The sequence below is a fragment of the Primulina huaijiensis genome, chromosome 4 (assembly GCF_012295235.1).
Source record: "Primulina huaijiensis isolate GDHJ02 chromosome 4, ASM1229523v2, whole genome shotgun sequence".
NCBI classification, from domain to species: domain Eukaryota; kingdom Viridiplantae; phylum Streptophyta; class Magnoliopsida; order Lamiales; family Gesneriaceae; genus Primulina; species Primulina huaijiensis.
The window spans coordinates 24,267,510-24,294,577 of NC_133309.1; the positions used below are offsets into that span (position 1 = coordinate 24,267,510).

The following is a 27,068-nucleotide window of genomic DNA, read 5'->3' on the forward strand; positions in this document are numbered from 1 at the left end:
TCCAATGCCACTGGAGAATGGCTTGTAAGTAATTCCCAGTTTTTTTAAGTTTGGGATTCTGTGAACTACCTCATCTGTACACCTGAAATTCCTTATCTTATGGAGTGTTTGCAGGTTTTCCAGAATAATAATATCTGCCCTGCCATTTTTTATGTTGGTGCTCGGAGGATCAGGCAAATTAAAGAATCCTTCTTCCCTTTTTAGATGCCTGAGTTGTGGCATTTCCCATATTTCTTCAGGTAGATTTTTTGGCATCACACCAGCAATGCTAACAGTGTGCAGATTCCATAGTTGGGATAGAGATTATTTTTTATTTATAACAAAATAAAATCTAAATTTGTTTCCAAATCAAATTTAGTCATTGTCTATCTAGTCAATTTTTTCCGACAAAAATTGGTTATTTCATCATAAAATAAACCAAAATAATAAAAAAATGAAACGATAATGCACCGAGATAAAAAATTTAAAAGTCAGTGAACTAAAATCCAAAAATAATAAAATTATTGAAAAATAATAATTATTTTTCTTTAGTACGTATATAATTATTTGTTGAAAAAAATAATATAAATACCGAACTAATAATAGAATGAGAATGAGATTTAAAAAAAAAAGTATAAAATATACTTCACTAACCATTTTTATATTAACAAATAGTGGAAAAGATCGACATCTAAAGCAATCAATTTTAACATAATGCAAATAAATGAACTATTTTTTGCGTGTAAATAAATATATGTTTCCATTACATTTTAATTTTTTTTTAAATCTCTAATAACAACTTTAAATTAAAAAAAAAGATTAACTCTAATATTTAATCAAAATTACATTTTTACATTTAAATCAAATATTATGTTATAAATAACCAAATTAATACAATAATCAACAACAAAATTCCCCCAAGTGTCCTTGTGCTAAAATCCAACAACTTTGATAACAATTTTTTTTCCCCCTAGTCCTTTGATCCGGACGAAAAGGTAAAACGAGAGATATGCATTAGTAAGCAGAGATACGACTCAGAGCATACTCTACAATAATTCAGTGAGAAAATGTTCTACGCGAGAATTTATCATGCGACGTTAAGAATAATAACACAAGTCACCTCAGATCTTACCAACTCACCTACGCCATGGACAACTTTGATAACAATATTGATACAACATAAATCGCACTCATCTATCATCTAGAAGTGTTTATCTTAGCAACTTTGTCAATGAAAGTTGAGCAATTTCTTACACATCGAATGCACTAATCAGCCAACCGAGTGCTTCTTTCTGTCTGCACCATTAATACTAACCTGGAATTCATAATTTCCAAGCTCCAGTTGTTCCTCTTGTATTTTCTCTGCAGAAGAATAGACTGAATCGCTACAGGATACTAATAAAATCGATCGAAGTGTTTGTATTTCTCCAATACCATCTGGGATTTCCTTTAAGAATTCAAGATACCCGAGTATGAGTTTCTCAAGGCGTGGGAAGTGAGAGCTGTCTGCTGTCCACTCCACAAGATCTGTAGAAAAAATTTTTAAGGACTTCAATTCAAGAAACTCTCCTTCCACGGGATTCCATTCACGCCTTCTGACTGCATTATCTATCAAATTGAGAACTTCGAGATGGGGCAGTGTGCCGACCACTGTCAAATCTTCCCAAGGCACTCGGCAGTTTTCCAAAGTCAACTTCTTGAGCGATTGTGGAAAACAGAGATTTCGCAGCACATTCTTGTAACCGTTTAACAAAAGTGATTCGAGATTATGTAAATTGGAAAGATTGTAAACTTCATAGTGATCCCATCCAAAGCCACTGGGGAATCTCCAGTAAGTGATTCCCAGTTTTTTTAAGTTTGGCATTCTGCGAACAACCTCATCCGTGCACCTGAAATTCCTTATTTTATAGAGTGTTTGCAGGTTTTTCATAACAAGAATATCTCGCCTCCCATTTTTGCTGTTGGTGCTCGGAGGATCAGGCAAATAAAAGTCTCCATGTCCCATTTTTAGATGTCTGAGTTGCGGCATTTCCCATATTTCAGCCGGTAGATGTGTTGGCTTCACAAAGTCGCTCAAAGTACCAGCAATGATGATAGTCTGCAGATTCCATAGTAGGGATAGAGATTCTAAAGGATTCAACAGATTTAGATTCAATGAAGCAGCGAAATAAATGTATCTCAAGTTGACAAGTTGTAGAATTTCTTCAAAGGAGTAGAAATCATCCATGTTGAGTACTCTTAGCAGTCTAAAACAAACTGGCAGCTTTATAGATATGTAATTTGATTTCCAACATATCAATGAACGGGTACATAATGCAGAATTCATGGCATCGAAGACCTGTTGTCGGCATAACTTTTCGTCGGAGCTTCGCTGAATAATAAGCCGACGATTATTATCGATGATTTTGCTGTGATTGTCCAGCCCATCCATCATAGTGACACGAAGAAATTTCTCCTTTTGAGCTTCCCTGAGGCATAGGTCTCTTAGGAGATCATGGATGGTGCAAGTTTTGATTTTGTTTCTAGACCCGAAATCATGAACCTGAATCAGATTTCTATCTATTAAATCTTTTAAATTATCCTCTGCAATTTCCTCCAAACTTCTAGAACTCATCGGTTTAAGAATCCCTTCCGCAACCCATAATTTAACGAGCTTCGAAATTTTAATCTTATGATCCTCCGGAAATATTGCCATATAAAGGAAACATGGTTTTAGGTGAACAGGTAAGTGCTTATAACTTAAAGATAATATCTCCAAACAGAGCCCATCACCTCCCTTATTTAATGCCTCATGTGTATCGTTAGCAACATGCTCCCAATATTCAACTGTTCGACTAGACTTTGCAAGAAGTCCGCTAATAGCAACAACGGCTAGAGGAAGTCCTCCACAATTTCTCACAATCTTCTTTCCTACTTTCTCCAATTCACAAGGGCAACTTTCTTGTCCAAACACCTTGTCACAAAACAAAGCCCAACTTTGATCCTCGTCTAACAAATGTAGTTGATGAGGGGTACACGAGAAAAAATTATCAGCAACATTCGATAGTCTCGTGGTGACCAAGACTCGACTACCATTGTTATTATCCGGAAAGAACCTCTTTATGCCATCCCAAACATCGATACTCCACATGTCATCCATTACAATGACATATCTTCTATCAAACAAACTTCTATGTAGACGTAATCCTAATTCATCATCATTCTTTTGAGTGATTTCTTCACCTCCAATCTCTTTTAATAGGCCTAAAAGGATTTCGCGCACACTATATTGTAGAGATATTGTAACCCAAGCTTGAAGATCAAAGTGCTGCTTGATTAATGGATTGTCGAAAACATTTTTCGCGAGTGTAGTCTTACCGATGCCACCCATCCCGACGATGGAGAGAATTTGGAGATTTGATTCGTCCCCGGTGAGTGTCTCCATTATTTGATTCAAATCTTCATGAAATCCCACCATAGTATTTTTTCTATCAGATGCACCTCGTAGGAAAGAAGCAGCAGTCGCAGCTTTTGTTTGCTGCTGCACGATTTCGATCCCTTCAGTTTTCTCGATCTTCATCGCATCTTTCTTCATAGAACTGAATTCTTCTATTACTTTCTGCAAATCTTGACAGAACAAAGTGGAGCAGCTCCTTTCACTTCCAGCTTCAGAATCTTCAAGAATTTGATCCACCGCACGACTTTCGATTATATATTCCGCTGCATATGCTGATCTTGCGATTTTTTCCTCCAATGCCTGAATCTCGTCCCCGCTTATCAGCGAAAAATCTTCAAGAAAATCTCGCAGGAGAGTGAGATTTTCGAGCAAAGAATCGATCTGGGCTTTGGCAAGAACATCCATTTGGCGCGGTGGGTGTTGCAATATCTGGTCAAGAGTATGTCCGAGAGAGAGAAGAGATGCATAAGCTGCCATTGCTGATCTCTGATAATTTCTCAGTGCCCAAATTCAATCAATCTTTGATTTCTTGCCCAATAATTGAGTGATGCGCACTTTGAGTGGTCATTGTTTGAGCAGCAGACCAATAATGGAAAGTTGAGTCGTCCCCCATTGGATAATTTTCAGGAATATTTTTCTAATTAAATATTACTAATTTAGTTTTTATATTTTTTTGTAAATGTTTTTAGTGCTTCTTCTTCTTTTTTTAAATTGAATAACACGAAAAATTAAAAACAAGTTTTCCAACTGATATATGCTTCATTGTTTAGAACTAAAATAAAAGGCTTTTGGTCTTTGACACGCTGGCTATTTAATTTTTTCTTTTTTTTTAAAAAAAATTTGTAATAGATTTTTATTTATTATTATATAAAATAAAAATCTATAAATTAATATTTGATAATTAATAATTTTTCTAAAATGATTTTTTCCTCGGTCTCGACTAGTGCTAGTGTGTCTAAAGTAATAATTTCGATAAATTAACGAGATCATAATTTTTCGGAAAATCCATGTATTAATTCGATAATTAATAATTTCTCTAATTATGTTTGCTGAATTAAAAAAAAAACTCTTTTTTTAAGAACGTATATATTTAAAACAAAACTTAAGAAAATATCTTTTAATTTTTGGTATAAAAATTTAAAAACAATAATAAAAATATTTAACTACTGAAACATTTGGTCAAGAGCTTCAATTTACATGTTCAATTAGATGTAGAAATTTTAACTACTAACGAATTGAACCTGAATTTTTTTCCCCTTATTCTGCTTGGTTCGATTCGTTTACATCTTTATTCATATCTTCTTTGTTATATTTCCCCCGCTTACATCTCAGCAAAAATATTATTTCCACATAAAAGGTTTTCTACTTATATGAAAAAAAACAAAGAAAATAAATAATCAAGACATAATTTGTCTTACATTTTATTGAGTAATCAAAACAAATTATGAATGATAATGTCCCATTTTTGTATTGTTGAAGAAGATGTTCTTCTAAACAAAAAAAAATGAAATTTGACCTAAATAAATAATCATAGACATAATTTGAAATTTTATCAGTATTTATTTATATAATATAATTGTGAATTAATAAGAATATGAACATAGCATAATTCCTATATAGATATTATTTTTGTTATTTCGTATCAGTATATGCAACTATTTTTTCATCATTCCAAACTTAGTACACTTTATTAGTTGATCTTCTTCTCTTTTTGATAATTTGACTTTCGAATTTACGTCTTTGTTACATTTTGCTTTATGAGATACTTAAATTCATTATTCAAACAAACGGTTGATTCCATCCTACATGTAGGGGCACTACCCACATGATAGAATCAAGGGTTCATATTTAGCCACACATACATGGGGTCCACTAATTTTTTTAAAATCACATATATGTGTGAATCTTGTCCATTCAAAACCATGTGGGGCAGTGCCCCCACATGTATCATCGAAGTTACCCAAACATATGACCATCCCTTAGTTTTTTGAAATTATATTACTGAATATTTTATTTTCTTCTTATATTTCTAGTAAACTTTCCTAAAAAATGTATGCGATGAAAACTTCACTTTTAAGTTATAATCATCAGCCTCAAATGGCCGAGGATATCACATGCAAATGTATTCCCATGCGATAAAGATTGTGGGTTGCACGAAGACCCTCCGCACGATTAAGTGCCAATTTTTCTTTAAAATTTTTTTTTAAAAAAAATTTAACGGTCAAATTTTTTTGTCCGAATCAACGACCAGCAATAGCTGGCCTTTATTTTTTTTAGTATATTAAAAAATGTTTAAATTAAAAGAATATATATATAAATAAAAAAATTATAGAAAAATTATAAAAAAAGACTTGATAGAAGTTAGGGGAATGGATTCTCTACTGTAGGCATCCCCACAGTAGGGATGGTGTGCCACAAAAAAAAAAATTTTAAAAACTTTTATATATATTTTTTATTTCTTTTTTTTTTTCCTTTTTTGGATTTTTTGTTTTAATCTTTCTTTTACTCCCACTCAAAATTTTCATTTTTAAATATTTTTTTGCTCTTTTTAAAATATATTATAATTCTTTCTTTTTTCATTTTTGAACTTTTTGTTTCTCTTTCTCTTTTTTTTGACATTTTGTTTATCTCATTTGTTTTGAAAGTAAAACATATTGTATGTTCATATTTTCTTGATTCGCCCATTTTCATCAATACTCAAACAAGATTAAAAATTTGTGTTTTCGTCAGCAATTAATTCTACCAAAAAACATCGAATTTTCATCAATGTGGTAAATACTTGGTCCTACAAATAAGAAGGAGGAAAAAAAAAGTTCAAAAATAGAAAAAGAAAAAATTATAATATATTTTAAAAAGAGCAAAAAATATTTAAAAATGAAAATTTTGAGTGGGAGTAAAAGAAAGATTAAAACAAAAAGTCCAAAAAAATGAAAAAAAAATAATTAAAAAATATATATATAAGGTTTTAAAAAAAATTTTGTGGCACAGTCGATGCCCACAGTAGAGGATTCATTCCCATATATTAGTAGTTTACATGATAATACATAGTGGAAATTTTCAACTTTTTAATCATATGTAATTTAATTATGCGTATTTTGTTTTTTAATTTTTTTATTGTATTTTAAAATTTAATTATGTATAATTGTATTTTCTTAAAATTATTTGTATTTATAATTTTGTTTTAATCATTTTGTTTCTTAAATACAAAGTTATTTAATAAAATAAAAATTTTATATTTCAATAGCATTTCTATAATTTCAGTTCAATAATGAACATGAGATTAAGTTTTGCAATGCTGACATTAACTGGTCATGCTAATGTTAGCGTTGATAACTTCATGATGAGTTACTCCCTCGATTGGCCAATTTTTTTATGGAGTAAATATATTGTGAAAAGATCTCACGAATCTTTATCCGTGAAACGAGTCAATTATGCTCATATTTACAATAAAAAATAATATTTTTGACCTAAAAATAATTATTTTTTATGTGTGACCTAAATAGAATATCTGTATGACAAAAGTAATCTGTGATACTGTCTTACATGAGTTTTTGTGTTCCATGACATGTGTCCCATTTATTTCTTTTTTCTATTCCTTTATTTTTTTTGCCTTTTTTGTTTTTTGTTTTTCTTCTTTCTTGTCCTTTCTTATTTTCTCTTTTTCAACATGAAAGATTGATTGTTTTTATTTTTGTTTTTCTTTTTATTTGATATTTTCTTATGAAATTGAATTTTATTTTTACCATTTTTAAATATTAATATTTACAAATAAGAATTTCACTTTAAATGGTAAACTTTAAACTGAAAAGATAAAGAGTGAAAGAAAAATTAGTATATAATTTTATTGATATTTCAAATTTACTAATGATCTAACTAATACATGTTAGTCAAATTGGATATTTTTTTTGATAAAATCTAATTAATATTATGTATTATGCAATGCCCCATACAAAATTTCTAGGAAAAAAAATATTGATCTTATATTCTCAAATTCACATGTGAGGTGTTTAACTTGATTACTTTTAGGTACATTCATCACAAATATGTTTCAAGTGTACACTTTTTATGACAAGGAGTTATTATATGATGGTAAAAGTTGTCCTAAAATCATCTCCAGGAAAATATTTCAATTACAAATAGTAACAAAACATTTGCAATGAAATTTATAATAAAATTATTATAATATGTTTTTTTCCGAGATAATGACACACGGATATGCATAGACTCGTGTTCTTTGACGATCTTGGAAAATTTTTGTTGTTGGTGTTTTTACTGCAAATTTTGATTGTGGTGTACATAGCGTGTCACACAACTGGTAACTTTCTTTCGTTTTTTCAACTATTGATATTTTTTGTATTGATGTTAGTTATGTTTTTCTGGTTTAGACTAGATTTATTTTGTATTAATTCAAGATTTTCAAATCGATCTACTTCTTGTGTGAACAAGTCCGATGAATTTTGTATGTTTATTCAAATGCTAACAACTTTCTTTCTAATCAAATTTTTATTTGCCACATTTGTTATGAATTTCTCACAAATACTATTTTAGCATGCTTTGCCGATATTGGATTTTACACAATTTATATAAAAAAATGTCCGATATAACTTTAATAAAATTTGTTTTCTTTATTTTTTGTGTTGGCGAAGCTATTTAATACATCTAGTAGTTCGATTAATAGCATTTTTCTTTCATTAAGATGGAACACTTAATCGTTTCCCTTCGATTTGTACTGATTAAACCCCCGAACTAATGCAATAATATGCATAATAAGCTAGTAATGTAAAACTGTACTGGGCAAGACATGTGCGACATGATCGCTCAAGAAAGTGTTGGTATGTGAAATCAAACTCCTGATCATTGGTCAAATGCTCACACATTCCACCAACTCAAACACCTCTCAAAGTGGATTAGTATCATTCTTGCATCATACCTTGGTTTTTCGGCTAAATCGTTAAAAAAAAAAAGCGAAACATTATTTTAGAAATATATAATCTTTACTCTAATGTTTTCTAATATTCTAAAAAAATATATAATATATATTCTAAAAAAATGTGATCATAGAAAAAATAATTTATTATAATGAAAAAAATTGCAAACTATGATTTTAAAATAAATAACCAACTTCGAAGAAAAATAAATAAATAACTTAAAAATAATATGACAAGGTACAATACCATGATCATCTATAATATGTTCCACGATAACCAAGTTGCAGAAAACGACAAAAAACAATACTTTTATTCATGTTTTATATATATACTAGGTGTTCGAACCTCAATATTTGAGGTGTTTACCCAGATTTGTTGCGCAATATATGATGTTTTTTTTTGTTGCATATTGACTGACATACTGTAATTTAAAAAAAAATGTTGGTCGACTAAAGTATGGTTACAGAATAGGAATAAAGTGTAGATATTATAACAATATGATAATTTGTATATATGCAATGGTTTTTTTGTGAGTAGCACGCACTTAAAAAACATAAAAAGTTTAGTTATTTTTGTAGTATTATGCGCTGGTTTCATTCTTGGTCTTCAGTTGTTGCGTTGGACCTGCAAAAAAAAACCCGATAATAAAGTTAGTTAATTTGTAGCATTTTGGTTGAGATCCAATTATAAAAAGTTAAATAAATGCGAACGATATTGTTTAAAAACTTTAAGTATATAATGTTAAAGAACTGAGAATGAACAAATTATTTCGCTTGTTTAAATTTTTAATATCGTTGCAAACTTAACTATTTGAACGTATTTGTGTCTAAACATTAATATATTTTGAAAACTAATATTATTTTTTTATTTTTTTTCGAATATATCTATAAAACAAAGCTTGTAAATAGTAGGATGTAGTCAAAATTAAGAACGAGCTAGACATATCAGGCATTAGGTAAGTGTGAGTAATATCGTAACTTATTTACATACTTAAATAGTTGACAATGGATATATTAGGGGGAAAATACAACATGTTAATGACATGAATAAAAGTTAGTTAGAACTGTAAAAAAATAACTTAAACTGATATAAAGAGTGAGGTAAAAATAAGTATTATAAATAAATGTTTTGTTGAATTTTATTCAAAGTTTTTAGTAACCCCATATTAAATTTTTTGTAAATGAACTATTATTAGTACTTAAGATAAATGTTTAACTATTTACTCAATGTACATACTGAGATTGGCGGATAATGTTGAGATTTAGTTCTGTCTCGATATCGGCTGCATAGTCTATTAGAAGAGAAAGCTTTGACTCCATATTAAGTGCTTTTCGGAAGATGATGGCCCATACTGAGTTCGAAAAAAGCCTTTTCATCAGTTCCTCGACTTCTTTTTCAAATAGAAAATTGTAGTAGCATTGGCTGCAATCGATACATTCACAGTAACGATTGTTTTCCATTAGAGTTGGATTTAAAAAAGTAATTCTAAACTTTGAGGAGAAAGTGTTGGGATTTTTGAATATTTAGCCGTAATGTAAAAGAAGGCAAATGATGTTATATAAATTGTATGCGTTAGGGTGAGTCATAGATAAACTATGACACATGTGTGCTTATTTTGAGCCACCTCAGTAAAAATAGATTAACTCTGTTTAACTGTTGACAAGTGTAAGGGGCTGAGTTAGGTGTGCATGTTGTGGTGTCGAAGGTATGTTTTTTTTGTAATTATAAATGTTTTTTTGTTTTTTTGATTTGTTTGAGTTCACTAAACATCGCAGCAGTTGTTATTTTATTTGGTTTACAAAAATAATACAATAATATTTAATTGGCAGCTGAGAGTAAAATAGATACGCTATATATATAAAGCTGGAAAGTTTTGGCTATGATGCCGCATAACAAGGCATCATTTAATGTAATTTAAATGATTTGTAGGTGTTAAGATATTTTGTAGGTGATTATATTATTTTGAAAATGTCGATGTGGATACCTTTTTTAATTCGTTCAAATTTTCAATACAATACAAACTGCGGAAAAATTTTCCGTATGGATTTTTTGTTAAAATTTGGATTAATTTTTCTATAAGGCTTGCCTTAAATTTCGAATTAACAGACACTCGATTTGACGTTTTGTGTTCAGTATCAAAGAAATACAGCTGTAGGTTTTTTGGATTTTTGTTGTCTGGCGGTATTAATTGGTCTATAAAATGATAAAGCTGGCCTTGTACACGAAATGTATAAATTCCAGCATTTCTTCTAGCTAAATTCTCGTCACAATGTACTCCCATTGACGTGAAAGCAAACATGTTATTGTAACTACGAACGCATGTATTAAACTCTTTTGCATCGTCGTCATTACCAATATACAATTGAATCAAATCAGAAGGCATTTCTGAACATAAAAGATTTATTTCTCCCGATGAACAACAAAATGTTGGTGGTTCGCCATATATGCGCCGAGCACCACAATATTTACAATCCGGCACATTAGGTAGCACATCTGGAGTACTTGCTATACATAATAATAGGTCAACCTTAGAATTTTCTACGTCCAGCTCATACACACCTTGTGACTTATTTAGTTTGTGTCGTTGCATATTTTTTTCTAGCTTACGATCATTGAAACAAGCATATTTTCGTTTATGAGAGTTCTTAGTCATGTTTATATCTACTGATTTTTCTTTTTCCTGTTGTGACATCATGGCTAATTTATAGTATCAAGAAAATCAAAATTTTCTAAACTTCAGCCTATCAGTATACCGATATAAGAAAATGTGAGATATAACTAGCTATGACAAGAAGAAATAAAAAACCAAAGTGAGATATTTCATATGATTTGGCAGTGTTAGTTAGTATTTGTTGATTAGTATTAGTCATTAACACACACACACATATAGGCATAAAGTGTTATGAGAAATAACACGTTTTCCTTCTTGTATAAATACTCTGTAAAGCTACAAGCAAAAAGCAGATTGAAGAAATAAAAAGGCGAGACGGTTTTCCCTCCACATTATTGTATTCAACATGGTATCAGAGCATTGGAATGATCAACTCGCTTAAGGATTCAATTGAGATTGATCCACACGAAGTCTTCCATTTGATTGCTAGGTTTGATTAGCGCAGAGCAATTCCAATTGCAATGGCCGTGAATCCTAATTTCAACGATCCGTTGTTTCTCCACCCTTCGGACACTCCAGGTATGAATCTTGTCACCGATCAATTGATAGGCACTGAGAATTATGGTGTATGGAGTCGCGCAATGTTGATTGCACTGCGTGCGAAAAATAAAATTGGATTCATCGATGGCACATGTGTGCGTCCGGTCACTGGATCTCCTACACTGCAACAATGGGAGAGGTGTAATGCTTTGGTGCTGTCATGGATCATTAATACGGTTTCCAAGGATATATTTCGAGGTATCGTATATGCCACTGAAGCCTCTGTGGTGTGGTCTGATTTAAAGGAACAATTTGATAAGGTGAATGGATCGCGGATCTTTGCCTTGCATCGAGAAATTGGAAGGCTCACGCAAGGAGAGAGTACCATTTCAGTTTATTTTTGCAAATTGAAACAGCTGTGGGATGAATACTCTTCCTTAGTGACTTTACCTTCCTGTGAATGTGCGACTGCTCGGAAATATCTTGAACATGAAAATCAACAGCGACTTCTTCAGTTTTTAATGGGATTAAATGAAAGCTACCTTCAGATTCGAAGCCAAATCCTCATGATGACTCCTCTACCATCAGCAGGACAAGCGTTTTCAATAATATCTCAAGAGGAATCTCATCGAGCTATACTCTCTGTGGATGCTCCAGCTGCTGTATTTTTTTCTCATCAAAATCGTCGACACTCACAACAAAAGGAAATCCTCAAGTGCGACTATTGTAATTGGAACGGTCACACGCGAGCTACCTGTTATAGGCTCAATGGATATCCTCCAGGTCATAAAATGTTCAAACCTCAAGGAAAGGGTATTCCTCAGAAAGCTGTGAAGACTAACAGGCAGCAATGTGATGCGAATATGGTTGAATTTGACTCATCCAGCATACCAACAGAAACAGCTCGTGATGCTCAAATCTTCAGTCAAGCTCAATATGCTGAGATTTTAAAGCTGCTGGGTAGATGCAATGCAGAATCTCCTCATGACCCTATGGTTAATATGGCAGGTACAAGGCAGAAAAGCTCCTTATTATTGTCTCAATTGACAAAGGTTCCCTGGATTATTGATACTGGGGCAAATGAGCACATGGTAGGAGATTCATTAGTCTTGCAAAATTCTAAATCCATAGCTGATTCTTCTGGGACAGTTGGTTTGCCTAATGGTAGTAAGATTTCCATTAGTAAATCAGGTTCTTTACACCTTACAGACTCGATTATACTGAACAAAGTCCTGCAAATTCCTGATTTTAGATTCAATCTCCTTTCTGTTTCTAAACTCACCAAAGAGCAGCAATGTTTTGTTACATTTTACCCCCAATTTTGTGTATTTCAGGACCTCAAAACTGGCCAGATAATGGGGATTGGTAGAGAACGCAATGGACTTTATCACCTGGACAACACCAATGATTTACATGCTGGTTTTTCTTCATTATCTCATGATTCTGCCCCTAGTCTTAAGTTTCGATGTAATACATTGACAGTTGATAATGCACTAGCTTGTTCTTCAATAAGTGATTCCCTTTGGCATAAACGTTTGGGTCATATATCTGTTGATAGAATGAAACTTTTACCTTTCATATCTAAATGTGATTCTATGCCTCATTGCTCTATATGCCCACAATCCAAACAAACCCGCCTACGATTTCCACATGCAAGTACTTCTAAAACTTCTTGTCCTTTTGAATTATTGCATGTGGATATTTGGGGACCGTTCAAAACACCAACATACAATGGAGAAAGGTATTTTCTTACCATAGTTGATGATTTTTCTAGAGGGACTTGGGTTTTTTTGATGCATTTCAAGCTTGATGTCTTACGCATTCTTAAGAATTTTTTCTTGCTCATACAAAACCAATTCAGCATGTCAGCTAAGGTTATTCGCACTGATAATGCATCTGATTTCTTCAAGCTGGAATGCACGGTTTTGTTTCAATCTCTTGGCATAGTACACCAAAGCTCTTGTCCATATACACCACAACAAAATGGTATTGTGGAACGTAAGCATCGACACATCTTAAACATAGCTAGGGCCTTGAGATTTCAGTCATCCCTTCCATTAAAGTTTTGGGGTGATTGTGTTTTGACAGCGGTCTACTTAATTAACCGCAGTCCTACTCCTTTCCTAGAAAACAAAACACCACATGAAATCTTATTTCATAAGGTTCCATCATTTGATCACCTCCGAGTGTTTGGTTGTTTATGTTATGCTACCAATCTAACTGTTCAGCACAAACTGTCCCCTAGAGCTTTATCATGTGTATTCTTGGGATATTCGAATACACAAAAGGGATATAAATTGCTCAATCTTCACACCAATAAGATACTCTTCTCGAGAGATGTGGTATTTCATGAGGGAGTATTTCCCTTTTCCGCGCCTACTCAGCAGCCTCCCATCTTTCCTCATGATCCCACCGTTGATCATGATCCAATTTCATTTTATCAACCTGCTGTTCCTGAACAAAACCCCCCACTTCCTCGAAGATCATCTAGGCAGACAGCACCACCTATTTGGACTAAAGACTACACCTGTCCCACCTTGTCACACAGTCATTTAGCCAAGTCCAACTATCCTATCTCAGATTATCTTACATATTCAAGATTCCATCCAGCTTATCAAAGTTTTTTGGCATCCATTTCTTCTGAAAAGGAACCTCAATACTATCATGAAGCTGTCACTGATCCTAGGTGGAAAAAGGCTATGGACTTGGAACTTGCAGCCCTTGAATCTAATCATACTTGGGATGTTGTTACCCTTCCTACCAACAAGAAAGCAATAGGTTGTAAATGGGTATACAAAATTAAACACAAACCTGATGGCACCGTGGATAGGTTCAAGGCAAGGCTTGTGGCAAAGGGATATACACAACAACAAGGCATTGACTATCACGACACATTTTCACCCACGGCTAAGATTGTGACCATCAGATGTATGTTGAGCCTGGCAGCGGTTAGGTGCTGGAATTTACACCAAATGGATGTCACGAATGCATTTCTTCAAGGAGATTTAGATGAGGAAGTATATATGGATCTACCTTTGGGTTATAGAAAACAGGGGGAGTCCAAAGTTTGCTTGCTAAAGAAATCATTATATGGGCTGAAACAGGCTTCGAGGCAATGGAATCATAAGTTCTCCAGCATCATGAAAGCTGCTGGTTGTGTTCAGTCGCAACATGACCACTCCTTGTTTATTAAACAAACTGCTGGTTGCATAATCCTATTGCTTGTGTATGTCGATGACATCATAATAACAGGTGATAATGATGCCTCTATCGAGGAGTTGAAGACATTTCTTCATTCCAGGATACACCTCAAGGATTTAGGTCCATTGCGATATTTCTTGGGGATTGAGATTGCCCGATCTCGTGATGGAATCTTCCTATGCCAACGCAAATACACATTGGAGTTAATTTCTGAAATGGGTTTGAGTGGTGCTAAACCATGCGCTACACCTATGGAGCAAAACCTTAGACTCACCACTCATGAACTTGATCATGTTATTCAACAAGAAACTTCATTAAAGAAAGTTGATGATTTGCTGCTGGATTCCAGTGTGTATAAGCGAATTGTGGGAAAGTTGATATATCTCACTGTCACTAGACCTGATCTCTGCTATGTGGTGCAGAATCTCAGTCAATTCCTACATTCACCCAAGAAATCTCACATGGCAGCGGCTATTCGAGTTGTGAGGTACCTCAAAGCCACGCCTGGTTCGGATATCTTGTTATCTGCTCACAGTGCTCTTTCCCTATCAGCATACTGCGACTCAGATTGGGCTGCATGCCCTATGTCTCGAAGATCACTAACAGGATATTGTGTAAAGCTAGGAGATTCATTGGTGTCATGGAAGACTAAGAAACAAAGCACCGTTTCTCGTTCATCTGCTGAAGCGGAGTATAGGGCGATGGCTACTGCTTCATGTGAAATTGTATGGATTACTGGATTACTTCGAGATATGGGAGTATGCATTGCCGAACCAGCTATTTTGTATTGTGATAACATGGCAGCAATGCACATTGCTGCCAACCCACTCTATCACGAGCGGACGAAACACATTGAAATCGATTGCCATTTGATACGCGAAAAGATTCAAGCCAATCTGCTCAAAACTTCTTATGTTCGTACAAATGATTAACTTGCGGACATTTTCACCAAGAGCTTGGGAAAGGATCAACATGCATACTTAATGTCCAAGATTGGTGTTTTAAATCTCCACCAATCTTGAGGGGGAGTGTTAGTTAGTATTTGTTGATTAGTATTAGTCATTAACACACACACACATATAGGCATAAAGTGTTATGAGAAATAACACGTTTTCCTTCTTGTATAAATACTCTGTAAAGCTACAAGCAAAAATAAGATTGAAGAAATAAAAAGGCGAGACGGTTTTCCCTCCACATTATTGTATTCAACAGGCAGCACAAAAGCTAATAATCAAAATCTATGCATACTAATAAACATAAACAGAAAAACCGACATATATAACAAAAAGCCACGGGTGCTGAAATATGAACTAAAAACTTCGTAATAAATTAGCAAACATGTACGTAGTGTGAGTGGAAGAAATAGACATAGGTTTTATTTGTTGAAGCTTCTCAATGATGACACAGCTAGGCCAATGTAGCAATCCCAAAATAAATCTGTATATTACCATAAGGGAAAAGTGTTTGAATGCAGTAAAATAACAGAAAATTAGTTCACAAGCATACAAAAGGAGTTAAAACCATAAGCTACATAGTAAAGAGAGCCTGAGTATATAGGTTGCTGATTTATTACAACAGCAGCTCATTTTTTGGTAATAAATAATGTGAGCGCTGCACCATGTCGCGGTTAATTAGCCATTCGTTCAAACAACAGACATACAAGTCATGTTAATTATTAATTAAATATAAAATCTTAAGTTGGCTGACAGTGCCTGTAGCAGTGATATTGCTTAGAGAGAGGCTGTTTCTGAGCTGTCTTTTGGAGAACCAAGTTATAACCACCGAAATTAGCAAGAACGCGAAAGTAATAACTATCACCAAAACAGAAAATAACAAAGATTTGAAGGCGCTGAATATTCGAAGAAACCACACTTTTAAAGTCTCACCGAATTTCAACATTTAACCTTTTTTTGACCGGTAAGACATTTTCTCCTGACTTCACAGTATTTTTTACTCCCGAATAAGGGGAAAAAGTATACATTTTCATGTCAAAAAATAAAAGAACAATAAAATAACCTAAATGGTTTATTTCCTCAAAGACAACGGAGGCAAATTTTGCAGATAAAAAGCAATTGGCGTAAAAACCTTTCACAGGCAAAATTAAAACTCTGAACCCTTCTATAAAATCCAAATTAGTCCCTGGCTGAGCGAAGTAAAAAATAAACAGGAAAACCAAAAAAATCGTTAACCATAAGAAAACACATGCACGCAGAACATGAAATCAAAGTTTGAAAAAGTACTCCAACAATTCCTTGACAAAAACCACATCCCCAGCTGAAGCAGCACTGAACAAAAGTCAACCACCATACCCAACCCTGATCAAAGAATTGTGCCCTTTGTCTATTTCACATTCCTCAAGGAGTTTTTGGGCAACTTGGGACCTACATTTGGCAACATCATTAAACTTTTCCTCATCGTCCCACACGATTTCCAGCTTTCGAATCCTTGGGAAAGAGGTCAACTTAATGAAAAGGTTTGGGTCAATGTAGAGAAGCTCTCTAACTAAATCATAATGACCATTTGCAGCTGCCTAATCAATTGGGGAAGCAAACCACTATTGGTCTCCAGTGCTTTCCCATCTTAAGGGAAAGAAATGGGAAGGCATTGGCCGAGAAAAATTACCACAAAATTCTCAAATTTCAACACAAATTACAAAATATANTAATAAAAAATAGCACAGAAAGTAAGGGCTTGTGGGATCAAGATTTTGCTAAGTCCAAAGAAGGTTCTCTGCAAAAGTGAAACCTCAAAAGAAAAAAAAACTGATCAAAAGAAGCACAAAGTAGCCATAAGTACTCAAATTAAAAAAAAAGATTTTACAGAGCAGTGGAAGGAACATAGAACAGAGACTAAACACCGTTAATTATGCAAACATGACAGAGAGTGGAAGAAATCTATTTGAATTATGACTATTTGAGATTGAACAAAGAATAGAAACAACAAAATCAGAAGAACAAGTTGTCGTACAAAGGAAAAACCGTAGAGGTAAATATCAGGATGTGATTATTTTCTGATGGCTTGATAGGAATGAATATGTTCAAAATTTTAAACTTTTATGGGATATTTGAAATTTCTAGTTTTTATTGAGTGCAAATGTTTGGAAGCAGATGCAAAACATCTTATTATATTTGGGTTTTTTAGTAATAAAGTAAGCATGCGCAAGAAATTGATTTCATGTTGTCCCAAAATGGCTTATTTCTGCCAGCGTTTGGTTTCCATACATTTCATGCTCTGAAGCCACAACATCCACGTTTAATTTAATTTGCTGGGTTCTCCACCCTTTACAACAGTTGATTACCCAAGATTTTCTCTGTCAAATGTTGGCCTGAGAACATGTAAGCTCGAGGTAGTGATTTTCGCCTTTAAAATAGAGGTAAGCAATTGGACAGAAGCGAAAAAACAGCGTAACATAAGGAAAGACGACAAACAAAAACAGTAGACCAAGCTAAAAGGCAAAACGGTGGCCCTAAAACTAATATATGAACGACAAAGAGGGGGAAAAACGCAAGCCACTGATAGCAAACAAAAACAAAAAAAAAAACACCGATTCCCTTGTATTGTGTCCCTGCCATTGGGAAGCTAATCTCGAAGCAAACTCATTGACAAAGTCGATTTATTGTAGGAGAAAGCCAACAACATATTTAGCTCAGTTATTTTTTTAACCACTCACCAACAGAAAAGAGAGCAATAAGTCAAAAACATAAACGTTAAAACCCAGAAACAAAACATAGGAGAGCATATAAACATAAAATCTCGAATAGATACAACAATCAAGGCAAAATTTTTAAAGGAAAGCGTACTGCACGTAAGGGAAGTAACACATGCAGGTCGCCAAATCAAAACATATGCAAAAGAAGCTCATTTTAGGAACAAGATAACAGCAGGACCAGCTCACCTATTTCTCGCTTTTTCTTTCAGGCAAAGCGCCGGTCGGTGCTTCAGAGGCCTAAAATTAAAAAAAAATAGTAGCACAAAAAAAGACATATAAACACAGTAGCTCTACTTTGCACGAAGCTAAGATAAAAAAAAACAAGGGGAAGAAAGCGTCGAATAGGGAATGAACCGAAAGTAAAAAAACATATTCAAGCAAATCAAAAGAAAGCACATACCCAAATATCGTTTTGCGAAGCGAAGAAGAACAAACGGGAGTGAATAAGCAGAATGGAGACCGTTGTTTTAAAACCCTAGCCATAAAAAACCGTGATTAGAGCAGAAGAAGGCATGTAAGCACGAACGCTCGAATTTACAGAACGCTAAGACATAAAAAATCGAAAGAGACAACGCATCCGGTAGGGGGAAACCACGAGCGAAAACCCCGAATCAAGCAAAGCCAAGGGAAATACGGACCGAATTATCACTTTCCGAGGCGAGGGAAAGTAGAAGAAGAGATGGAGACGCGTGCTAGGCGGCAAAAAGAGGTGAGGGTAAGATCGATGCTAGCTGGGAAGAAGCTTAACAGCGTACGAGCCGGGTAACGAAAGGAGTGTGAGAAGAAAGGGTTGGAAAGAGATGGGAAAAAGAACGAAGGAGAGAGAGCACCGGACACCACACCTCTGAGGCAGGAGCCATTCCCTTGACAGCACACCCTCTTTGCTTTCATATATGTAGATATATGTAGAGAAGAGATATATTAGTTAATACCATTTTGTTTCAAAAAATTTTCAAACTAGTATACATTAATTATTGATATATGTTTTATTTGGTAACATTTAATATCTAGTCTTTATATTTTTAGTCGTGAAATTTTAGTTGTCAAATTATTTGAAATGAATAATGGACATAAAATAAAATACAGGGGAGAAAGAACTTTTTTTCTTTCAAAAATGTATTATAATTTAGTTAAAATTTCAGATAAACGAGCTAATATTCTTAATATTTATCTGTACAGTTAATTATCATGCATAATTTAAAATATTGGCTTTATTATTTTTATAAAAATTTAATTAGATTAGATTTCAACAAAGTGTATAAATTTTAAAGCAAAACTCGTTAATCTTTTCTAATTTTATAAGCTATCACATAACGTGTGCGAACAGACACTGATTATATCATGTAAAAAAAAGTTAGAATCCGTAAAGAGAATCAAAGAATATGTGCCATACCATGCATCTTCCAAATTAGACTTAGCTCCTCCTGACTTCTTTTATTTAGCTTGTGTCTGGTCTTCGCAGTCGGCCTATCAATATATATGTGATAATAAAGAAATATCATGACTAACAATGACAAATCCATCAAATATAATTCAAGAATTTTTGGATTTGAATAAAATCTGATCAAGGGAACTATCTATAGTGGATATACAATCAAGAACATCACACAACACAATAAGATATTAACAATCATCATGATACTGAAAGTTTGATGCCTACTTGAAATCCATCAACAAAACTTTCACCAAAAATAATAAATTACAAAGTATCTGTATGCTCGAAGACAATCGATCCTCTAGCTCCTCTCCATCATATTTTATTGATTGAAAATAACCTCTTTCCGTCCAAGGTTTGTTTCAATTGCTTCCAGCTGCGCCAAACGTGAACATGAACCCGGAGGTCATCATTTCCAAGGTTCTGTTGTTCTTCTTGTATCTCCTTTGCAGAAGAATTAGCTGAATCACTACATCCTTCCAATGAAATTGTTTTAAGTGTTGGTATCTCTCCAATACTATATGGAATTTCCTTCAAGTTTCTGACATGTCTAAGTGCAAGATTCTCAAGGAGTGGGAAGTGAGAGCTGTCTGCTATCCACTCTTCAAGATTGGTGTTTTCGATTTGTAGGGACTTCAATTGAAGGAATTCTCCTTCCACTGGATTCCATTTAGCCCCCAGGGCGGCATAGTTTTTCAATTTGAGAACTTCAAGATGAGGCAACAAACCAACTAATGTCAAATCTTCCCAAGACACTCTGCAGTAGCTCAAAGTCAACTTCTTTAGCGAACGGGGATAGCAGAAATTATGTAACACATCCTTGTCACACTCTAAGAAAAGTGATTCAAGATTACATAAATGGACGAGTTTGTTAACTTCATGGTAATGCCATCCGTAGCCTCGGGCAAAATGTCTGTAATCGATTCCCAATTTTTTTATGTTTGGGATTCTACGAATAACCTCATCGGTACACCTGAAATTTCTTATCTTATAGAGCGTCCGCAGATTTTTTAAACCAAAAAAATCTCCCCAGCCTTTTTCTCTCTTGGTGCTCGGAGGATCAGGCAAATAAAAGTCTCCATCTTCATTTCTTAGATGCCTGAGTTGTGTCATATCCCATATTTCAGCTGGTAGATTCACTGGTGTTTCACTCGAAATACCAGCAATAATAACAGTCTGCAGATTCCGAAGTAGGGATAGAGATCCTAAAGGATTCAACAGAGTTGGATATGACTTAGCGTTGAAAGCAACGTATCTCAAGTTAACTAATCGTAGAATTTTTTTGTGAGAGTACTTATTGTCCGTGTTGAGTACTCTCAGCAGTCTAAACCTGAGAGGCAGCTTTGTAGATGTCGATTTTAATTCACAACATATCAATGAACGGGTACGTGATGCTAAATTCATGGCATCAAATATCTGTTGTCGATATTTATCTTCCTTGGAGCTTTGATGAATAATAAGACGGCGCTCATTATAGATGCTTGTATGACTACTGTTGAGGCTACTCATCATAACGACACAAAGAAACTTCTCCTTTTGAGCTTCCCTAAAACATAGGTCTCTTAAGAGATCATGGATGGTGCAAGTTTTGATTTTGTTGGTAGACCCGTAATCATGAACTTGAATGAGATTTCTATCTATCAGATCTTTTATATTATCCTCGGCAATTTCCTCCAAACTTCTAGATCTTATTGGTTTAAGAATCCCCTCTGCAACCCATATTTTAACAAGCCTCGAAATACTAATTTCACAGTCTTCTGGAAATATTGCCATATAAAGGAAACATGGTTTTAGACGAACGGGTAAGTGTTTATAACTTAAAGATAATATCTCAAAACAGAGTCCATCACCTCCCATTGTTAATGCTGCCTTTGTATCATTAGCAACATACTCCCAATACTCAACTGTTTTGCTGGACTCTGCAAGAAGCCCACTGATAGCAACAATGGCTAGAGGAAGTCCTCCACAATTTCTGACAATTGTCTTTCCTACTTCCTCTAACTCAGGAGGGCAACAACTTTCTTTTCCAAACACCTTGTCACAAAACAAAGCCCAACTTTGATCCTTGTCTAGACAATGTAGTTGATGAGGGGTACACGAGCAAAAATTATCAGCCACATTTAATAGTCTCGTAGTGATCATGACTCGACTACCATTGTTATTATCCGGAAAGAACCTCTTTATGTCATCCCAAACCTGGATATTCCATATGTCATCCATGACAATGAAATATCTTCTATGAAACAAACTTTTATGTAGACTTAATCCTAATTCATCATCATGCTCTTGAGTGATTTCTTCAACTCCAATCTCTTTTAATAGGCTTAAAAGGATTTTGTGCACACTATATTGTTGAGATATTGTAACCCAAGAATGAAGATCAAAGTGGTTCACAATTAATGGATTTTCGAGAACATTTTTAGCGAGGGTAGTCTTGCCGATGCCTCCCATCCCAACAATGGAGAGAATCTGGAGATTTGATTCGTCCCCAGTGAGTGTCTCCATTATTTTAATCAAATCTTCATCAAATCCCACCATAGTATTCTTTCTGTTAGACGCACCTCGTAGGGAAGAACCAGCAGTCTCAGCTTTTCTTGGCTGCTGCGTAAATTTTATCCCTTCAGTTTCCTTAATCTTCATCACATCTTTCTTCATAGAAATAATTTCTTCTATCACTTTCTGCAAATCTTGATAGAAAAGAGCGGATCTCCTTTGACTTCCAGCTTCAGAATCCTCAAGATTTTGATCCAGCGCATAACTTTCAATGATATCTTCCGCTGCATATGCTGATCTTGCGATTTTTTCCTCCAATTCCTGAATCTCGTCCCCCCTTGTCAGCGAAAATTCTTCAAGGAAATCTTGCAGGAAAGTGATATTTTGAAGCAGAGAATGGATCTGGGCACCGTCAAGAACAGCCCTTTGGCGCGGTGGGAGTTGAATTAAGTGGTCAAGAATATGTCCGAGAGAAAGAAGAGATGCATAAGCAGCCATTGTTGTTCACTGATGATTTCTCAGTGCCCAAACTCAATCAATCTGTGATTTCTATGCATAAGCGTTGACTATTTGACTTCAGTATCATCAACTTTGATGATCATTGCCAGCCCAATAATTCAGCTCCGTACGGATAATTTTCAGGATTATTTTTTCTAATTATTAATTATTAGTTTTTATATTTCTTTTTAAATATTCTTTGGGTTTTTTAATTGAATAATACGAAAATTGAAAAACAAATTTTCCAATTGGACATATGTTTTTTTTGTTTTAAAATAAAATCTCAATTTTTTTTTCCAAATTAAATTTAGTCATTGTCTATCTAGCCAACCTTTGCCGACAAAAAATTGGTTATTTCACCAAAACATAGACCAAAATAATCAAAAATGAAAAGATAATGCATCGAGATAACAAATTAAAAAGTTAGTGAACTGCAAAATCCAAAAATGATAAAATTATTGAACAAAAAATAAGTATTTTTCTTTATTAAGTATATAATTATTTGTTGACAAAAATAATATAAATACCAAACTAGTAATAGAATAAGAATGAGACTAAAAAAAGTATAAAATATACTCCACTAACCATTTTTATATTAAGTGGAAAATATTGACATCTAAAGCAATAAAATTTAATATAATGCAAATAAATTAACTATATTTTGGTGTAAATAAATATATATTGCCATTACATTTTAATTTTTTTTAATCTCCAATAACAACTTTAAATTAAAAGATAAATAATTAACTCTAATATTTAATCAAAATTACATTTTTACATTTAAATCAAATATTATGTTATAAATAATCAAACTAATACAATAGTCATCAATAAAATTCTCGCTTAATGTCCTTGTCCTAAGATCCAACAACTCTGATAACAATTTTTTTTGTTTTTCTTAAGTCTTTTTATCGAGACAAAAGGTAAAACGAGATATATTCATGAGTGAGCAGAGATACGACTCAGAACATACCCCACAATATTTCAATGATAAAATGTTCTACGCGAGAATTGATCATGCGACGTCAAGAATATCTACCCACATCACCTCAAAACTTAGCAACTCGTCTACGCCACTGGACAACTATGATACCAATATTGATACAACATAAATCGCACTCATCTATCATCTAGAAGTGTTTATCTTAGCAACTTTATCAATGAAAGGTGAGCAATTTCTTACACATCGAATGCACTAATCAGCCAACCGAGCACTTCTTTCTGTCTGCACCAACAATACGAACCTGGAGGTCATAATTTCCAAGCTCCAGTTGTTCCTCTTGTATTTTCTCTGCAGAAGAATTGGCTGAATCGCTACAGTATGATAATAAAATCGATCGAAGTGTTTGTATTTCTCCAATACCATCTGGGATTTCCTTTAAGAATTCAAGATACCCGAGTATGAGTTTCTCAAGGCGTGGGAAGTGAGAGCTGTCTGCTGTCCACTCCACAAGATCTGCTTAAAAAATTTGGAAGGACTTCAATTGAAGAAACTGTCCTTCCACAGGATTCCATTCACGCCCTCTGACTGCATCACCAATCAAACTGAGAACTTCGAGATGAGGCAATGACCCGACCACCGTCAAATCTTCCCAAGGCACTCGGCAGTATTGCAAAGTTAACTTCTTGAGCGAACGTGGTAAGCAGAGATTTTGCAGCACATTCTCGAAACTGTTTAAATAAAGTGATTTGAGATTACGTAAATGGACGAGATTGTAACCTTCATAGTGATCCCATCCAAAGCCACTGGGGAATCTATAGTAAGTGATTCCCAGTTTTTTTAAGTTTGGCACTCTGTGAACAACCTCATCCGTGCACCTGAAATTCCTTATTTTACAGAGTGTTTGCAGGTTTTTCATAACAAGAATATCTCGCCTCCCATTTTTGTTGTTGGTGCTCGGAGGATCAGGTAAATAGAAGTCTCCTTCTTCCATTTTAAGATGTCTGAGTTGCGGCATTTCCCATATTTCAGCCGGTAGATTTGTTGGCGTCACAAAGTCACACAAAGTACCAGCAATGATGATAGTTTGCAGATTCCATAGTAGGGATAGAGATTTTAAAGGATTCAATAGATTTGGATTCGATGAAGCAACGAAATAAATGTATCTCAAGTTGACAAGCTGTAGAATTTCTTTGCATGAGTAGAAATCATCCATGTTGAGTACTCTTAGCAGTCTAAAACAAACTGGCAGCTTTATAGATGTGGATTCTAATTCCCAACATATCAATGAACGGCTACATGATGCAAAATTCAGGGCATCAAAGACCTGTTGTCGGCATAACTTTTTGTCGGAGCTTCGCTGAATAATAAGCCGACGATTATTATCGATGACTTTGCTGTGATTGTCGAGCCCATCCATCATAGTGACACGAAGAAATTTCTCCTTTTGAGCTTCCCTGAGGCATAGGTCTCTTAGGAGATCATGGATGGTGCAAGTTTTGATTTTGTTTCTAGTCCCGTAAGCATGAATCTGAATCAGATTTCTATCTACTAGATCTTTTAAATTATCCTCTGCAATTTCCTCCAAACTTCTAGAACTCATCGGTTTAAGAATCCCCTCCGCAATCCATAATTTAACGAGCTTTGAAATTATAATCTTATGATCCTCCGGAAATATGGCCATATAAAGGAAACATGGTTTTAGATGAACAGGCAAGTGCTTATAACTTAAAGAGAATACCTCAAAACAGAGCCCATCACCACCATTATCCAATTCCGAATATGTATGATTAGCAACATACTCCCAATATTCAACCGTTCGACTAGACTTTGCAAGAAGTCCACTAATAGCAACAATGGCTAGAGGAAGTCCTCTACAATTTCTCACTATCTTTTTTCCTACTTTCTGCAATTCACAAGGGCAACTTTCTTGTCCAAACACCTTGTCACAAAACAAAGCCCAACTTCGATCCTCGTCCAGAAAATGTAGTTGATGTGGTGTACACGATCGAAAATTATCAGCAACATTTGATAGTCTCGAGGTGACCATGACTCGACTACGATTGTTATTATCAGGAAAAAACCTCTTTATGCCATCCCAAACCTCGATACTCCACATGTCATCCATTACAATGACATATCTTCTATCAAACAAACTTCTATGTAGACGTAATCCTAATTCATCATCATTCTTTTGAGTGATTTCTTCACCTCCAATCTCTTTTAATAGGCCTAAAAGGATTTCGTGCACACTATATTGTTGAGATATTGTAACCCAAGCTTGAAGATCAAAGTGCTGCACGATTAATGGATTGTCGAAAACATTTTTAGCGAGGGTAGTCTTGCCGATGCCACCCATCCCTATGATGGAGAGAATTTGGAGATTTGATTCGTCCCCAGTGAGTGTCTCCATTATGTTAACCAAATCTTCATCAAATCCCACCATAGTATTCTTGCTACTGGATGCAACTCGTACGAAAGAACCAGCAGTCGCAGCTTCTGTTGGCTGCTGCACGATTTCGATCCCTTCAGTTTTCCTGATCTTCATCACATCTTTCTTCATAGAACTGAATTCTTCTATTACTTTCTGCAAATCTTGACAGAACAAAGTGGAGCAGCTCCTTTCACTTCCAGCTTCAGAATCTTCAAGAATTTGATCCACCACACGACTTTCGATTATATCTTCTGCTGCATATGCTGAGATTACAATTTTTCCCTCCAGTGCCAAAATCTCGTCCCTCCTTGTCAGTGAAAAATCTTCAAGAAACTCTTGCAGGAAAATGATATTATCCAGGAGAGAATCGATCTGGGCTTCGTCAAGAACAGCCCTTTGGCGCGGTGGGTGTTGCAATAACTGGTCAAGAATATGTCCGAGAGAAAGAAGAGATGCATAAGCTGCCATTGATGATCACTGATAATTTCAAACTCAATCAATCTGTGATTCTTTGTATTAGCGTTGACTTTGCTGGCATCCACTTTGAATCATCATTGTTGAGCATCAGCCCAATAATCGAGCCCCGTTTCGATAATCTCAAGGAATATTTTTCTAATTAAATATTACTAATTTAATTTTTATACTTGTTTATAAATATTTTTAGTTAAAATTTAACATAAAACTGTGCAGAAAAACCTTTTTCAAAACTATATTATAATTTAGTTAGTTTTTCAAAATTTTAGATAAATGTGTTAATCTATTATTATATTAAAGTTCGGACATGAAGTGAATCATATTACCTCTATTTTTATTTAAATCACAAAACTATTCTCATATTCTATAATCTATTTACATAAATTGGTT

General features: G+C 34.3%; 3 protein-coding genes across 4 annotated transcripts; all 3 read right to left on the reverse strand.

Moving 5' to 3' along the window:
• Positions 1–1,029: 1,029 nt before the first annotated feature.
• On the reverse strand, positions 1,030–4,035 carry LOC140975646 (putative late blight resistance protein homolog R1B-23). The gene has a single exon (XM_073439480.1). It carries the CDS (start codon positions 3,890–3,892, stop codon positions 1,250–1,252), a length of 2,643 nt encoding a protein of 880 aa, XP_073295581.1. The 5' UTR covers positions 3,893–4,035; the 3' UTR covers positions 1,030–1,249.
• Positions 4,036–8,803: 4,768 nt separating this feature from the next.
• On the reverse strand, positions 8,804–19,282 carry LOC140975647 (uncharacterized). Of its 2 annotated transcripts, XM_073439481.1 has the most exons (4): positions 18,805–19,282; positions 18,591–18,641; positions 9,580–9,765; positions 8,804–8,967 (listed from the first exon to the last, which is right to left on the reverse strand). In XM_073439481.1, exons 1-4 carry the CDS (start codon positions 18,885–18,887, stop codon positions 8,937–8,939), a joined length of 351 nt encoding a protein of 116 aa, XP_073295582.1. In that variant the 5' UTR covers positions 18,888–19,282; the 3' UTR covers positions 8,804–8,936. The 2 variants fall into 2 exon arrangements, 1 of the variants encoding a protein (XP_073295582.1); XR_012175016.1 differs by lacking the exon at positions 9,580–9,765.
• Positions 19,283–20,134: 852 nt separating this feature from the next.
• Positions 20,135–26,816, reverse strand: LOC140975012 (uncharacterized). Its single transcript, XM_073438500.1, has 3 exons — positions 24,294–26,816; positions 24,075–24,206; positions 20,135–22,836 (listed from the first exon to the last, which is right to left on the reverse strand). The coding sequence occupies exons 1-3, from the start codon at positions 26,670–26,672 to the stop codon at positions 20,155–20,157; spliced, it is 5,193 nt and encodes a 1,730-aa protein (XP_073294601.1). The 5' UTR covers positions 26,673–26,816; the 3' UTR covers positions 20,135–20,154.
• Between the last annotated feature and the right edge of the window lie 252 nt (positions 26,817–27,068).

Excerpts from the sequence above, each read along its gene's own strand:
- LOC140975646 (XM_073439480.1), bottom strand. The coding sequence starts at position 3,892 with ATGGCAGCTTATGCATCTCTTCTCTCTCTCGGACATACTCTTGACCAG.
- LOC140975647 (XM_073439481.1), bottom strand. The coding sequence starts at position 18,887 with ATGGCTAGGGTTTTAAAACAACGGTCTCCATTCTGCTTATTCACTCCC. Across the intron at positions 18,642-18,804 it reads CTTCGCAAAACGATATTTGG|GCCTCTGAAGCACCGACCGG; the intron begins GTATGTGCTTTC and ends TTTTAATTTTAG. Across the intron at positions 8,968-9,579 it reads AACATTATCCGCCAATCTCA|GTCCAACGCAACAACTGAAG; the intron begins GTATGTACATTG and ends TTTTTTTTGCAG.
- LOC140975012 (XM_073438500.1), bottom strand. The coding sequence starts at position 26,672 with ATGGCAGCTTATGCATCTCTTCTTTCTCTCGGACATATTCTTGACCAG. Across the intron at positions 24,207-24,293 it reads TGAAGTCCTTCCAAATTTTT|GAAATCCCAGATGGTATTGG; the intron begins TAAGCAGATCTT and ends GAATTCTTAAAG. Across the intron at positions 22,837-24,074 it reads TTGGAAATTATGACCTCCAG|ACAACAATGGCTGCTTATGC; the intron begins GTTCGTATTGTT and ends AATCATCAGTGA.